Here is a 16,053-nt window from a genome sequence, read left to right as displayed (position 1 = left end):
GCCAGAGATGCCGGGGTGACTCTGCCAGCTCTTCTCGAAGCCCCCCAGCCCCCACACACGTTGTCCTTACACAGAGTGTGGAGGGTGCAGGCGTGCTGGAGGAAGAGGCAGGAGAGGAAGGCAGGCCCCCGGGATGGGGGTGGGGGAGACGACGCCTCATCAGCACAAGATGAATGGCCGGCTGGCTACCGCGTGGAGCTGGGTGCTGCGGTGGGGACGGCGCTGCTTGATGAGATGCCCTTTTCAAAATGTCATCCTAATCTTTTATTAGTTTAAGAAAGACAACAGGGGACGATTAGCATGCAGCTCCAGGGGAAGAGATTGGAGGGCACTAAGGAGTGGGATACTCCTTAAGTGACTTTCAAACTGCTATCAAGGGCAGTTTTTCCTAAACTGCAGCCTTTCCAAGAGCCGCCCGAACTGTGCACGATCGTGTGGCAGCTGTGCTGTTATTTCCTGCGCACGTACGTCTGCTCCAACTGCTCACTTTTGAATTTAGCCTCTCTTAAGTAATACCATCGGGGGAATCACAGAGATGCGAGTTAGATAGATTTCTTCCCCAATTCTCAGTAAAATACTAAATAACTATGAAAATAATTTAATTATGAATAATTTAGAAATGTCTGTGTTTCCCTTAAAATCACGTAAAACCATCAGTGCAAGGAGAGCTAAACTTGGGGAAGCCACAGAACAAGAGAGGCACACTTTCCCCTGTGGAAGCAAGAGCACAGTTCATGGGCATTGGGGAAGAGCTACAATTTTCAGACATTCTTTTTTTTCCTCATTAACTCAATTTTTTATTCCATCACAATTTTATATTGAACTTAAGAATATCAAACACACAGTAGCAAAACTGCCCAGCAGGGTTGGAGGGCACAAAGTCGCCTCCTCCACATATACTATCTTGAAGGCCCTTGGAACTCCTCCAGAAACCCCAGTTTGAAAACCATTGGTTAAAACCAGCGGTTCTCAAAGTGTCATCCCTGAGGCAGCAGCGCCGGCATCACCTGGGAGCGTGGTAGAAATGCACTTTTTCAAACCCTACCCCAGAACTACTGAATTAGAAGTTCGGGGGAGTTGGCCCCCACAAATTTGTGTTTCAAGGAAACTTCCAGGTGATTCTAAAGCACAGAAGCGCCAGTTTCCACATGAAAACTTCTTGGAGAAGGAGCTGTTTGAGTGGGGTCTTGAAGGAAGGGAAGGACTTGTGTGAGCAGAGAGAACAGGGGGGCAGCCCAGGCTGAGAGAGTAGCAAGGAGAAGACAAGGTACAAAAAAGGGCGTTGACCGGAGCAGAAGGCTCAAGGTGGCAGGTGGGCAGAGAAAAGTCCAGCCAGGGTGGGACAGTTGGGCACAGTGGACACCAGGAGAAGGGGCTCTCCCCAGAGGCCCCGTGCTCCAGGAGTCTGGGCCTCCTAACCTCGGCGTACCTGGAGCCAGAGGTCCTGGGCCACGTCTCGCGGATCCAGGTCTGAACAAGTTACTCACCCTCTTTGTGCCTCGGTTTCCCTCCTGTATCCTGTGGGTAAAAGCAGGGTGTACCTCCTAGGGTTGTCGTTGAGGACTGAAATAACTCTTGAGGGGAAGTGCTTGACAGATTGAGCCTTTACATGGACACGTCGAGGACAGAAGGCAAAAGCCAGGCTTCCAGAAGCAGCTGGGCCCTGTCCTGGCGTGGGGCCTGCCCGGGCAGAGCCCAGCCTTTCCCCTCCCTGACGCCAGCTGTCAGGGTAGTGACTTGGTAAAGGGGGATGCTGCTGGCAGGAATGTCGGAGCACGACGCTGTCCCGAAGCTTCTGTGACAGAGTCATGAGGTGTAGCAGGTGGCCCTGGGGAGATGCCAGGCTCTACCTTAGCCGTGGGGGGACCGAGTGAGGGATGCCCTGGCAGTCCTGGCCTGCGTCCCCGTGCTGAGCCTGTGACAGCTCTTTAGTGCCTTTCATTCAGCCCAAAGTCTCCAGAGGTCCCATATTAAAATGGTTTTGCTTCCACACGCTTTCCTCCGAGGCGGCCCCGTTGCTGCCCCCGTAGCGCACTCTCACTCACTCACCAGACGTCTGTCGGACACCGGGTTTGGGCCAGGCCCTGGGCTAGGTGCAGGGGACACAGAGTTAAACACAGTCCACATATAAACCAGCAGCGGTTACACAGCAGGATAAAGTAGTTCTTGCTGGAGACACTGGTGGCACGCTGTGGGCGCACTAAAGATAGAGCAGGTATTTTGCTTAGAGGACCAGGGAAGGCTTCCTGGAAGAGGAGGTAATGCTTGAGCTGAGGCTGGACCTGTGGTGCAGGAGTGTTTCCACAAGCTGAGCGGTGAGGCAGCCCCATCAGTATGCATGGAGGCCGCGCTAGGCTGGGAGGCTTAGCAGACGGCATGGGCTGAGCTGACCAGCAGCTGAGGGGGTCAGGAGGCCATTCCAGCCAAAAACATGAGATCTCCTCAGCGTCACTGTGGTGACTTCTAGCCACCCAGGAAGGCCACCTGGGCCTCGGCCAGAGCCAGGGGGCCAAACCAAAGCTGTTCTAATCAGGGGAGTTGGCAGCCTGCAGCCTCTGCCCAGTGAGGCCCCTGAGGCCACTGACCAGCCCCTAGTGTGAGGATGAGCAGGCTGGATTCCATGGCCTCCCTCCTGTCTGTGCCTGATTTTATTCATCTGCCCAGCTGTAGTCACAGCTGGTGATGGGGGCACTTCAGGATTCCATTCCAGGCCCCAGGGCAGATACACAAAATAGCCCACCTGAGCCCCTCCCTGTCCTAGAATGGGGACAGACTTCACTATTCCTTGGTACCAGGTTTGTCAGAAGGCCAAACTCACCTGCCAGCAAGGCCAAGCAGCCAAGTAGGTAACAGACGTGGGGAAGTGGGCTGGGCCGATAGGGAGTGGTGGGGACTGCGGTAGCTGGAGGGTACAGGCCCTGCCTGAACGGGCAGCTGACCTGAGCCTCCCAGCAGAGGGAATGCAGATTATCAAGAGAAGCTGGAAGGTCAGGGTTTCTATGTGAAATATCTCAGTTTTTCAAGGTTGGCCGTTTTAAAACACCACGCGGGAGCTCTATTTAACACGGTGCGTGCTCCCCGGGTCTGAATCACCGAGGTCCTCTCCACTGCCAAGGTCTTTGTCTCCTTTGATCCTCAACACGAGCCCCAAGGCAGCATCATCACTCCTATTTTAGGGATGAGAAGCCTGATGCTAGGAGCCCAGGAAGTGGCAGAGCTGGGATTTAAATCCAAGTCAGGCTTCCGTCAAAACCGGCTCTCCCACCACGCTGGCTCTGGGGCATGAAGGGTGGGCTAGGACAGAGCCTGGGCCGCTCCCCCCACCCTGCTGCAGGAGTCGGGTTGCTGCAGTGGGGTTTGTGAGTGCGGCTCTATCGCCACCTAGTGGTCCCCACGCAGAAGCCAGGTGAGCGCAACCGGCACCTGGAGGAACGACCAGCCTCACAGCTCCCTTCCTTCCACAGTTGTGTTAGGGTCCTGGGGCTCAGGAGACTTGGATTTAAGTCCTGTCTCCACTTTCACTTTAAGACTTTGGGCCAGGCACCTTAAGTCTCCAAGACTTACGTCTCTAATTTCTAAAATGGAGAAAAAAATTGTGCCTCCCACCTGGGGGTTGTTAGCATTAAATGAGAGAATGCTCAACATAGAGTAGCACCGTGCTTGGCCCCTGCCAACACATGTTTGCCACTGTTATTAAAAGCAAAAGAGAATAAAGGGCCACGGGCCACTCTGGCCAACGCCTGTGGTCACCCCAGTCCCAGGCAGGAGGCGTCCGGCCTCACTCTGACACCTACAACACTCTCTTCCTCTGACCCAGTCTGACCTAGTGGCTAAGGAGGAAGAGTCTCAGAGCCCCCTTCTCACCTCTGAAATCCTTAGATATCTTCCCAGGAGACTAATTACTGGAGCTGGGGACCCTAGTAGGAGCATTTCTTCTAGAGTTAACAGCACATTCTGTTTTTTCAGTTTTTTTCTCTTTTCTTGTAGCAGTAGAGCCATTTTCCCATTGATATTTTACTTCAAAGACCAAGATTTAAAAAAAAAAAAAAAACACAGTGGGGCAAGTAGAAAAAACCCATTCTGATTTAGGGATAGAGGTAAGAAAAAGCCTTCTATGCTGCTCACCCCCAAACCTCCAGGGACCCACAGTTCGAAAACCACTGGCTTTAGGAATTATTTCTAGAAGATCCTGGTTAAGATGTGCCAGGAGGAGGTTCCCTGGTGACCCGTGAGCACCCACTGGCACAGACAGCATTTTGGGAGGTTTGGATTTGGATCAGTCCTGATTTTCAACCTCAGTTCCACCACTGCCTAGCAGTGTAGCCTTGGTCAAGTTATTTAGGTTCCTTCGCTGTAAAACCGAGCTCACAGGAGTACCCACCTCCGAGATGGTAATGAGCCAGTGGAAATGTCCAGAAACTCAAAGCCCTGGCAGCTATTAGGTTGAGAAATCAGTAGACAGGTTCTGCAGGGCCCAGGAATCTACTATCCAACCCCAGTCCCTGCCACACCCAGCATAAGGGTCGAGGGTCCTCATTTCCACCTTTTACCGAGCACTTGCTAGGTATGGGGGCCAAGCATTGCCCTTTAAAACCCGACCGGTGTAAAATCAGTACAAAACTCGTTGTGCAGAAGCAGAAACTGGGGCTTACGGAAGTGCTATGACTCACCCAGGGTCCCTCAGCTGGAGGCCCCAGTACGATGGATACCAGATCTCCCCCGCTGCACCCAGCATGAACTGGCTGAGGATTACACCTGGAGGAAGAGGCCTGCCTAGGACTCCCCCAAGTGGGCATGAGTTAAGGCCTTTCACAGAGCCAGGTGTAGAGCACTGCAGAGCCCAGCACTTTGTCTGGGGCAGGAGCCAGTGACCACACAGTCCTCTCTGCTCCTGTCAAACTGCTGTCTCCAGGCCAGGTGCCCTTGGAGGCCATGCAGCAGGGCCTGAGCTGGCTGGGGGATAGCAGGAAGGGGAGAAGGAAATGAGCTTGGAGCCAGCTGCCAGGAAGGAACAGTGCTGTGTGCCCACTGTGTCTGTGTGTCTACGATGGGAAAACAGCTGCCCCAGCTCCCTGAATCTTCATGTGGGATGGGAATGCTAAGACCACCCACCCAGAGCTGCAGCCCCTTGACAGCTCCCTTTCTGACAGGTGGCTGCCTAGCATCTGTTTACGCACCTCAGGGCTGGGGAGCTCATGTGCAGTCAGACAGCATCAGTTTACAGGACGGTTTGGGGATGCATCTGCATATTTTTGCATGTGTGGTTAGAAAACTGTGTGAGGGCTCAAAGTCACAAGTTTGTGGTCTCTGCACACAAGCCCTCGCCCCCTACCTGCTTTCACCCACGTCTGCGTCTGCGGGATCACAGCCTCTGCCTTGTCCTCCATTCACGGCTTGGAGCAACTGGAGGCCTCTGAAATAGAAACAGGGTGGGGTGCAGTGGCTCATGCCTGTAATACTAGCACTTTGGGGGGCTGAGAAGGGAGGATCGCTTGAGGTCAGGAGTTTGAGACCAGCCTGAGCAACATAGCAAGATGCTGTCTCTACAAAAAAATAGAAAAATTAGCCGGCATGGTGGCACGTGCCTATAGTCCCAGCCACTTGGGAGGCTGAGGCAGGATTGCTTTAGCCCAGGAATTTGATGTTGCAGTGAGCTATGATCATGCCACTGCCCTCATGCCTGGGTAACAAAGTGAGACCCTATCTCCAAAAAAAAGAAACAGTTCTACCTTCAGAGGGTTTACTGGTGCTCCATTATGCAAAACCAGATCCCCCAATGGACTTTCCTACCTGCCAATCCACCCAGACTACCCTATTTCTTGGGCAGACCTTACATTGATAAAGATAAGTTGGTCATTTGATTTAGAGGAAAAGCTAAGGAAAGTAGAATGTGAGCTCTGTGAGTGCGGGACCCTATCTGTCCTGTTTGCCCCTGATTCCCAGCACCTAGGACAATGTGGCCCAGAGCACACTTGGTGGGTGGGTGCGTGGTTGGGTGGATGGATGGATAGGTAAGAGAGTAGGTGGGTAGATGGGTGAGTGGATGGATAGATAAGAGAGTAGGTGGGTAGATGGGTGAGTGGATGGATGGGTGGATGTGGGAGAAGAGATTTCCCAACGGATTTGAATGTGTCCTCTGTGTCCCCCTCTGCCATCACTTTCTCCCGGGGATCAGCATTAGAGGCAATGATAGGTTCTTATTTAGAATGTTAATATCAACAACATTAATAATAATAACTTCTCATATTTTCCCAGTAATTTAGCCTACAAAGAACTTTTTTTTTTTTTTAAATAGAGACAGGAGGTCTTGCTATGTTGCCTGGGCTGGACTCGAACACCTGGGCTCAAGCCAGCAATCTTCCCACCCCAGCCTTGCGAGTAGCTGGGACTACAGACATGTGTCCCAGCTACAGAGCACTCTCATGTATCTTCTCTGATTGGATCATCACGATAATTCTGTGAGGTTATTCTCCCCCTTTCACAGATGAGGAAACTGAGAACAGGGGGTTCTGTTCCTGTGATTGGCCAGGGTCTCACCCTTTCTCCACTATACCCCAACTTAGCCTGTCTTCTCCTAAGCATTTCCTTGGCCTCTTTGGCTGCTGAAATTTCCAACTTTGAGTCAGTCACTGAAACTGTCCCTGCCTGCCTGGATAGTCAGTGCCCCCTCCCTGCTGGGACCCTCTTGTTGGAGCCAATGGAGATGACCAGGGAGATTTCAAGGAGCCCTGTATTTACCTCCCACACCTGAATGGATGAGACCGAGCTCTGGCTGCTCCTCAGAGACCCCCTTTCTTCAAGCTCCTGTCATCTCTCACCAGCTTCCTCCCAGCCCTGCCAAGAGTAGAGGACTGGAAAGAGCAGGACTTTGGAGTCAAAAGTTTTGCCGACGAATTCCGTCTCTGGCTAGTACCAGCTGGGTGACCTCAGACAAATCACTCAAGCTCTCTAGGCCTTGGTATCTTTGTGCAATGAGCTATCTGGCACCTACTTCATAGAATTACTGTGAGGCTCAAATAAGCGAGTCATTTAGCACCATGCCTGGCCCGCCTAAGCCCTCAGCGCGTGACAGCTGGGACTGTCGGGGGCAGCCTGCAGAAGGCGCGTGTACAGGTTGAGCATCCCCTATCCTAAAGGCGTGGGACCAGGAGTGTTTCAGATTGTGGATTGTGGAATATTTGCATTGTACACACCATTCAGCATCCCTAACTGGAAAATGTTCCGGTGAGCATTTCCTTAGAGCAGCATGTTGGTGCTCAGAAAGTTTGGGATTGTGGAGCATTTCAGATTCTCACATTAGGAAACCTGGACCTCGGTTCCAATCCCTCCGCTCCATCCCTTATTAACTGTGGGGCTTTGGGCAAATTGCTTAACCTCCCTGAGCCTCCGTTTCCCCACATCTGTAGGGGGGAAAACAAACCCACCTTGCAGGGATGTGACAAGCCATTATTTCCCCAAATGTGCTATGCACACCACTGGTGGCACATGCGATGAATTTAGGTGTGACAAACTATTGAAATTTTAACTATGAAAAAATTGATTTCATATATACTGGAAAAAATATAAAAATCACATGAAAACATTTTTTCTTTCTTAGCACATTGCTAAGCTTATAGCTTTACTGATACTTAAGGGTGAAATGGGGCAAGTGAAAAAAGCATGTGAGTAAATAATGGTCCAGGTGGTGTGCGGGCAGAGGAGAAACTGAGAAGTGGTCTGAGGATGGAGTTTGCCAAGCTCTGTGCAATGACAGCATAGAATGCAAATGATGATAACCAAACGCCGTGGCTGACACGAGGCTGGATCTTGTGCTGGCAGGAAATAAATGCTACAAATGACATTATTGGGTCCACTGAAAAATTAGAATACAGATGATAGACTGGATAAAAGTATAATATCAGTGTTAATTTACCAAAGTCTGTAACTGCTGTGCCTGTGTGAGAGAGAGTATCCCTATCCCTGGGAAACGCACGTGGAGGCATCTAGGGATAAAGTGTTACGATGTATGTAACTTACCTTTCAGTGGTTCAGAAAAATCATGTGTGTATGTATATGTATATGTGCACATACATGTGTATGTGTATGTGCATGTATATAACGGAGATAAATCCTAAAGCAAATGGGGATGATAATGGTAGAATCTGGGGTGACAAGTATTTTCCATACTGTTTTTCTTACAACTTATGTAAGTTTGAAGTTATGTGTTCTTTCCAAATAAAAAGTAAAGCTAAACGCAGGTAACGCAGGTCAAATTCAGGCCCAGTGCCCAGCCGTGCAAGGCACCAAGTGAACTCTCTTGCTCTCCCTTTCTCTCCTGCCCAGCGTGGAGACGGTGAATGACGGGCAGTTTCACAGCGTGGAGCTGGTGATGTTAAACCAGACCCTGAACCTGGTGGTGGACAAAGGTGTGCCCAAGAGCCTGGGGAAGCTCCAGAAGCCGCCAGCAGTGGGCATCAACAGCCCCCTCTACCTGGGAGGTAATGTCCTCCTCCCCTGCCACCCCCAGGCCCACTGCCAGGGACTCCCCTGCCCTCCTCTCAGCACCCACTACCAAAGCCAATCGGGAGGCATCCCGGAGGAAGTGACAACTTAAAGTATGAATAGGTATTAGCCAGGTCTGTTATTAGCTGTGGGGAAAAGATGACAACTTTGGGAAGATGCTTGGAAAGGAGACAGACTAGGACTCCTGGGAACTACAAATTGTGGGGCTGGGGGAGGCGAAGGTGGAATGGGGAGCGGGGAGAGGAGAGGGGTGGGCTATGCAAGCAGGTCCCAGCTCTGCTGAAGTCTGCCAGCTTCCCGTTCCGTCTGCTCTGCCACCTCCCTGCACGCTGTGAGGTCCAGTTGATGAATGGCAGAAGAGCACGTTTGAGGTTAAGGTCGAAGGTCAAAAAGGGAAGTGGCCACCAGTTTGGCAGAGTCTGGGCCTGAAATGCAGCTCCTGGGCCAATAGTTCTCAAGGGTTGTGTTTAAAAAAAAAAAAAAAAGCCGCCAGAACATGATGTTCAGTACAGATTCCTGAGACTTCCACCCAAGGAGTCCCTGTCCAGAGGGCTGCCAGTGGTTCAGATGCAGGGCGCCCAAGGCTGCGTCTGGCCCTGAGCAGGCAAGTGGGGCACAGCCTCTCCCCAAAGGGAGGCTCTTGCCCCCTCTCTTCACCTGTCCCAGGTGTAGCCAGAGCAAAACTGGGCCCTCTGCTTCCAGCACCCAGACTGGTCCCAGGTTCCGACTGCAGTGGTGGGCAGGGAGTGGTGTGGAAGGGGAGAGAAAACTCGAATCAGACGTCATTGAAAAGCAAAGTAGGCCTTTCCCGATGGTCTCCTGAAGACACCGAGAGGAGGGGTCCTTAGCACATAAAGCAGCAAAGTGGTCCAACCACCTCGAACCCCGAAGTTCCTGTGATCAAGGTGCTTCCTCCAACCCCATCTTCTCTCCCAAACTCCAGCTCGCCTGCCCCAGTTCTCTTGTGAGGCCTGGATCAAAGGGCGGAGGGGGCTTGGTGGGGACGGGGGTAATTCTGTGCACCACCCCTCCCTGCCTAAGGGGGTGGTCCTCCCCCGTTCAGCCCAGGGGCCATGTGGCAGTGGGTGACCAGATGGTCTCATTTTTTTCTAGGGCAGCCCAAAATACAAATTTTTATGGGATATTTTCTATATTTAAATATTGGCAGTGAATTCAAGTTTTTTTTTGAAGAGTGTCGATGTGGGGCCAAAGATGCATGTCCTCGTGTGGACAGGGCCCCAGGTTTTGGCACGTTACCTTGGTTTGAACAGCAGAGGCCCAGAGCTCTGCGCACGTAAGTGTGAACACGTGCGGAGCACGTTCTCGCTCTGAGGAAAGGACTGCGGGTGGGCAGGAGAAGGGTCCTTAGGCTGCTGTCCTGGCTCCCCTCCCGCAGGCATCCCCACCTCCACGGGCCTCTCCGCCCTGCGCCAGGGCACTGACCGGCCGCTGGGCGGCTTCCACGGCTGCATCCACGAGGTGCGCATCAACAACGAGCTGCAGGACTTCAAGGCCCTCCCACCACAGTCCCTGGGGGTCTCGCCAGGCTGCAAGTCCTGCACCGTGTGCAAGCACGGCCTGTGCCGCTCCGTGGAGAAGGACAGTGTGGTGTGTGAGTGCCACCCCGGCTGGACCGGCCCACTGTGTGACCAAGAGGTTCGGGACCCCTGCCTTGGCCACAGGTCAGTGTCCCAAGAGCCCCAGGCTACTCCCTATGGCTGAGAAGTGGGCACTGGCAGATGCCGCAGGAACTGTGGTCAGGCTGCAGATGGGCTCTGTGTAAGTGTAACCGCTGGAAAGCTCCAGAGGCTGAGTGTCCGCATCCGAGCAGCAGGTCCACTCAGAGGCATCAAAACACCTGTCTCCACCCACAATAAAAGGATTTGTCCTATAAAATTTAGACTCAGTCAAAAGGCCACACTTAAGGACCTAGGAGGCCACATGTGGCCTTAAGGCTGCAGGTTCCCCACCCCTGCTGTAGACCCTGTCCAGAGCCACAGTGAGCCACCACTCTGCCCCGGGGGAATTAGGAAGAGGTACCCCTGTGGGTGGCACTCACCTTGGCAAGTACACCAAGGGTGAATTTCGGCCCCAAATTGAGCACAGCGCCTGTGCCAGGCACCAGGTATGTATAGCCACACACAGCCAAACCACACTTAATAGTGTAATCAACTATTCATTCAACAAATATTTATTGAGGGCCTACTATAGGCCAGGCCATATGCCAAATATAGAGATCCAGTATTGTCAGTGTTAAGAGATCTGACTCAGCCGAAAGTAACGCTGGAGCCAAGATCTGGTTGGCTGAACAAGTTGGGGATTGATATTTTGCATCGGGAATGAAAGCCAGTTATTAATATAAAGGGTTTGAGTTTCCTATGTTGTTCTTGAGCATGTGTGTGTAACTGTAATCAATATGAATCCGGCTTCGTCATCCCCACAGGGGCAGGGATGCATCATGGTTAAGATATAGGCATTGCCATCAGTTTTCCCATCCATGAGAGGTGGATAAGGCGATCTCCTGCATAGGAGCAGCAGAGGAGGAGCTGTTATGGAAATTGAGAGTCACACTAGGTGTAAAGCACTTAACACAATGCCTGGCACATACCGAGTGGTGGTCGTAGCAGTGGTGTTTTTATCATCATTTAATTTAGTAGAGCAACGCAAACACCAAGTGCATGCTTAGATTCTTCCAAGAGGTGATGTGCGCTTGGCCATGTGGGTTCTGGTGTGCGTGAGACAGCAAGCCGGCCAGCCTCTGTGGTGGTCACAGCCGGCAGTGGACACTGGGTAGTGCTCACGAGCTTCCAGCTGCTTGGCTCCTGGGACAGAGTATTTAAGAACAGACAGACGCTCAGCCGCTGGGCTGGCAGAGGACAGACCTGGGGATGGAGAAGGCCTAGTGGCTACTCTCAGCACAAGGCCCCACAGTTCCGGGTCCCCAGCCCAAGCCTGGCCCCTGGCTGGGGTGGGGAGAGGAAGCCTCTGGCAGCGCTAACTCTGATCCGGTTCCCTTCTCACATGCCCCTCTTCCCCCAGCTGCAACCATGGAAAATGTGTGGCAACCGGGACCTCATACGTGTGCAAGTGTGCCGAGGGCTATGGAGGGGCCTTGTGTGACCACAAGAATGACTCCGCCAGTGCCTGCTCAGCCTTCAAGTGTCACCATGGCCAGTGTCACGTCTCAGACCAAGGGGAGCCCTACTGCCTGTGCCAGCCCGGCTTTAGCGGGGAGCACTGCCAACAAGGTGGGTGTGCTGGGCACACAGGGGAGAGGGTCAGGGAAGGAACCAGGGTCAGAGCTGGACTCCACATCCGTACCACCTACGCACCAGTTCTGGTCGTGCCACTGAGAGGCTGCATGACCTTGGTCCAGTCACGTTCTGAGCCTCAGATCCCTCATCTTAAAAATGGGGGCAGGCCGGGCGCAGTGGCTCATGCCTATAATCCTAGCACTCTGGGAGGCTGAGGCGGGTGGATTGTTTGAGCTCAGGAGTTCGAAACCAGCCTGAGCAAGAGCGAGACCCCATCTCTACTAAAAATAGAAAGAAATTAATCAGACAACTAAAAATATATGGAAAAAATTAGCTGGGCATGGTGGCGCATGCCTGTAGTCCCAGCTACTTGGGAGGCTGAGGCAGAAGGATCGCTTGAGCCCAGGAGTTTGAGGTTGCTGTGAGCTAGGATGATGCCACGGCACTCACTCTAGCCAGGGCAACACAGTGAGACTCTGTCTCGAAAAAAAAAAAACAAAAAAAACGGGGGCAACGCTCCATCATCTATATCAGTTATCTGCTGCTGCATAACAAGTTAGTCCCAACACATGGCAGCTCACAGCCACAATAAGCATTTTTATCCCACACAGTTCCGGCAGGTTGGGAATTCATAAACAGTGTAGCTGAGGTCTCTCGAGGTTGCATTTAGCACAACTGGGGCTGCAGTTACCTGCAGGCAAACCTGAGGCCGCAGCATCTGCTCCCAATATGGGGCACCCCCATGGTGCTGGCAGGAGGCTTGAGTCCTGCCCCATGTGAGTCACTGCACGGGCAGGTGGAGGGTCCTTGAGATTGAAGGAAGCCAGCTGTTTGAGTGAACGAGCCAAGAGAGCAAGGAGGAAGCACAATGTCTAACATGACCTAGTGCCTTGGAAGTCACACCGTCATCCCCGCCCCACCCTATCGGTTACCTGGGTCAGGCACGTCTGCTGTGCGAGGTGGCCACATAGGGTGCATCCACACCAGGAGGCGAGGGTCACTGGGGCATTTTGGAGGCTGGCTGGCGCACGGAGGAGTACACAGGATGTACAATATCTGCCACAATGCTGAGAGTTTGGCAGCTGAACTACATTATAGCCTAATTTCATGAACAATCCAGGCTAACATTCTTAAGAGGCAACATTGTTTTTGCAATGAATGCCAAGCTCTGTCACTTAGAACCCGTGTGACCTCATCGAGCAAGTCTTACCTCTTTGGCTCACAGTCCCTCATCCAAAAGTGCAAATAACTCATAGCACCTCTGCGCTTAGGTTTACTGTGAAGACGAAGTGAGCGCTAGTAAATGAAGCATCAGAAGTTAAGATTCTTAAAATGTGAACTTTAAAGTTTCAGAAGTGAGTGATAAATGACTTACAAACAAAAGATAAAACTAAGTTAAAGCTGAAACGAGTTAATATTGAAAATGACCATCAGTGGCCCTCTTTGGGGGAGGAAGCAGGAACCATGAACCATCTGGATGGTTCTTGTCTCTTCACTCCTGTTCTTTTCTAGCTGTTGGCCCTGGAGGTGCCATGCCTGCAAAACTGATTTGTACCCCAGCTCTGCAGGGCACCCCCTGACTAGAACCATCGCGATGTTGCGCCAGTCTTCATCCAACCCTCCTGTTATTGGGTCAGCAGAACCCAGGTTCCTTGTCTGAGCTATTCTCAGAAACGTCAAATTTATCTCAGTGACTGGCCCCTTTAATTGTGACGTGAGCGCAAAAAAGGGAAATTATAATTCAATTATACTAACATTACAATGCCTCTGTCTCCCCTTGGAGTGTTTTCGCCTGCATGGACACTGAGAAGTCTTCCTCCGTGCCACCAGAATCCCAGGCAGGCCACCCCGTCACTTGAGGGCTCTTCCATGTTTTATACCTAAAGGAAATACTCTTCTTAACCGAAACTACTCATTTTTAAAAAATTGTATTAAATAACTTATTCTGAAATAATTTCTGACTTACAGAAAAATTGTCAGGCCAGCATAAGCATCTCTCATACTCCCAATCGTGAATGTTGCCACATCCGCACCGTCCCCCTTCCCCACGTCACACGCACACACACCCATCACCATTATCCTCTTTCTGATCTGATCCTTAGGGCAAGCTCGTAATTTTAAATATCTGCATCAATCCTAACACAGTTCACATTATGTCATTTTAAAACACCCAAAGCTTTAAAATGCATACCGCCCCTTCTCCTTCACAATCTCCTCTGGTGCTCATAACAGCCTGTGAGTTAGCTGGAAGGAAAGGCACATGTGTCACCATGTTGCAGATGTGGAAACTGAGGCTCAGTGATGACAAGTGACCTGCCAAGGACCCTGGCTTCGTTCCATGGCTCCCTTCCTCAGTGCAGTAAGAACAGTAGAGGGGTGGAGAAAAAGACTTAGGTCGAGATCAAGAGCATCCAAGCAGATACAGGGCCCCCTTTCCCTCCCTCCAGGTATTTCTAGGACTTCTGGAAAAGCCCGTCCCCAGACACACTCTGTCTCATTCACTCCTGCCTCTTACTCAGAGCTCAACCCAAGCATCACTTTCCAGAGAAGCCTCCCTGGTGCCAAATGCCTTTGCTGTCTGCTCTTGCATGAACTTTCCTTTTCTTTGTAGCATCTACCTCTGCGGCTCATTACAAATATAGTTACTCAAATGATTACACAGTTAGTGTCTAGACTCCAGACCAAGGGAGAAAGGCTACTGGGAGAGGTGGGGACTCAGCTTCGGCACTCAGCTTCAGCCATCCTTGCGATGCAGGGATGCAGGCTTAGCTGTGCCAGACCGCCTGGTTTTCAAAGAAGCCAGAAATCCAAACTTAGGTGAAACCTCCTGTGATTTGAATGTTGGCATTTGGTTTAGGTTTTAAGCGTGTGTAGGGCCATCCAACTTGTCTGGGGACAGGATTTAGCACACAGTCCACCAGTTTGCCTCATCGAGTTTGGACATCCAGCTGCTGCTGCCTGTATCACCATTTTATCCTCGGGGCTTAGTTACAAGCCTAGTAAAGAGCCCAGCACAGAACAGGCACCTAACATTCACGAACTAGTTGGATGGGTGGGTGGATGAATAAGTCCTCACGGTCGTCCGATCACAAGTGTTTCAAAACGGCCTACCTGGGTTCTGCTCGTGGTCCCAACAGCCACTCCACTGCCAGTGCCCTGACGCGGCCCCCTTCTGCCCTCTGCAGAGAATCCGTGCCTGGGGGAGGTGGTCCGAGAGGTGATCCGCCGCCAGAAAGGTTACGCGTCATGTGCCACGGCCTCCAAGGTGCCCATGATGGAGTGTCGCGGGGGCTGCGGGCCTCAGTGCTGCCAGCCCACCCGCAGCAAGCGGCGGAAGTACGTCTTCCAGTGCACGGACGGCTCGTCGTTCGTGGAAGAGGTGGAGAGACACTCCGAGTGCGCCTGTCGCGCCTGTTCCTGAGCCTCTGCCCGCCGCGGCCGCTCAGACTCGAGCTTGGTGGGGCTGGGACAGCCACGGGGGACGCCCTTGAAATTCGGAGTGCAGGAGACGAAGCCGGAGAGGAAACAGAAGAAGAGAATATTAAGTATATTGTAAAATAAACAAAAAATAGAACTTATTTTTATTATGAAAGTGACTATTTTCATCTTTTATTATATAAATATATCACTCCGTCTGAGTATATGTACCATATAGTGAGTTATTTTTACCGAGTTTTGTGTTGTTGTGTATTTGTTGTGTTTTTATAAACAGCTGTTAAAAGTTTTAAGGGAAAAAAGACTAATAAAACTGTTTTAAAACGAAAGGATAAGAATAAAGAATGATAGCCTGTCTGAGGCAGGAGGAGGTTTTCGCATTTACGAAATGCCATCATGTTGGCCGACAGCACGACCTGCTAACTAGCTCAGGAAAAGGAGGGATAAGAGGAAGAGAAAGAAAAGATTTCTCTTTGTTTCTTCTTATTTTTAACTCCCCCTTTTATTCCCTTCCTTAAAAGCACCAGCTTTTAAGAGTCCGGCCTGTCAGTGCCCAAGATGCCCAGTTCTTCAGGAACAGCTGGCCTAGCCTTCTCAGAGTCTGGCTGTGACCCAGACAACTGCCGCCCTGTCTGTCCCAGGGCTCCCTGCGGGGTCTGAGCCACTGGGAGACCCTTCTCCTCCTTCCTGGCCGGCCCTGCTTCCCATTCGAGCACTGACTACCTGAACTCTGCTACAGGATTAATCGGGGACCGTTTTACCAATTTTTCAAACAGCTGCTCTTCTCCTGCCCCTCCCCAGGAGAGAGAAGAGAGGGTCATGCTATCCCCTCAGCCCCACGCACCGCCTCCCTCCCTCCTTC

The 16,053-nt window shown here is 51.7% G+C and overlaps 1 protein-coding gene across 2 annotated transcripts in view; it reads left to right on the top strand.

The window, feature by feature from the left end:
* The window catches only part of SLIT3 (slit homolog 3 (Drosophila)), a 593,250-nt gene extending 577,734 nt beyond the window's left edge, over positions 1-15,516 (top strand). The window contains exons 33-36 of one of the 2 annotated variants that reach the window (XM_012649737.1): positions 8,323-8,477; positions 9,899-10,184; positions 11,542-11,750; positions 14,942-15,516. In XM_012649737.1, coding sequence (XP_012505191.1) covers positions 8,323-8,477; positions 9,899-10,184; positions 11,542-11,750; positions 14,942-15,177 — 886 coding nt within the window. In that variant the 3' untranslated portion in view covers positions 15,178-15,516. The remainder of the gene's footprint in view (positions 1-8,322; positions 8,478-9,898; positions 10,185-11,541; positions 11,751-14,941) is intronic. The other variant, XM_012649736.1, reaches the window with a different exon arrangement.
* Positions 15,517-16,053: the final 537 nt, after the last annotated feature.

This window comes from Propithecus coquereli, unplaced genomic scaffold, assembly GCF_000956105.1.
Source record: "Propithecus coquereli isolate 6110/MARCELLA unplaced genomic scaffold, Pcoq_1.0 Scaffold301, whole genome shotgun sequence".
Lineage (NCBI taxonomy): Eukaryota > Metazoa > Chordata > Mammalia > Primates > Indriidae > Propithecus > Propithecus coquereli.
Note: the sequence above shows the minus strand (reverse complement) of the source record. Positions and strands in the feature narration are given on the sequence as shown.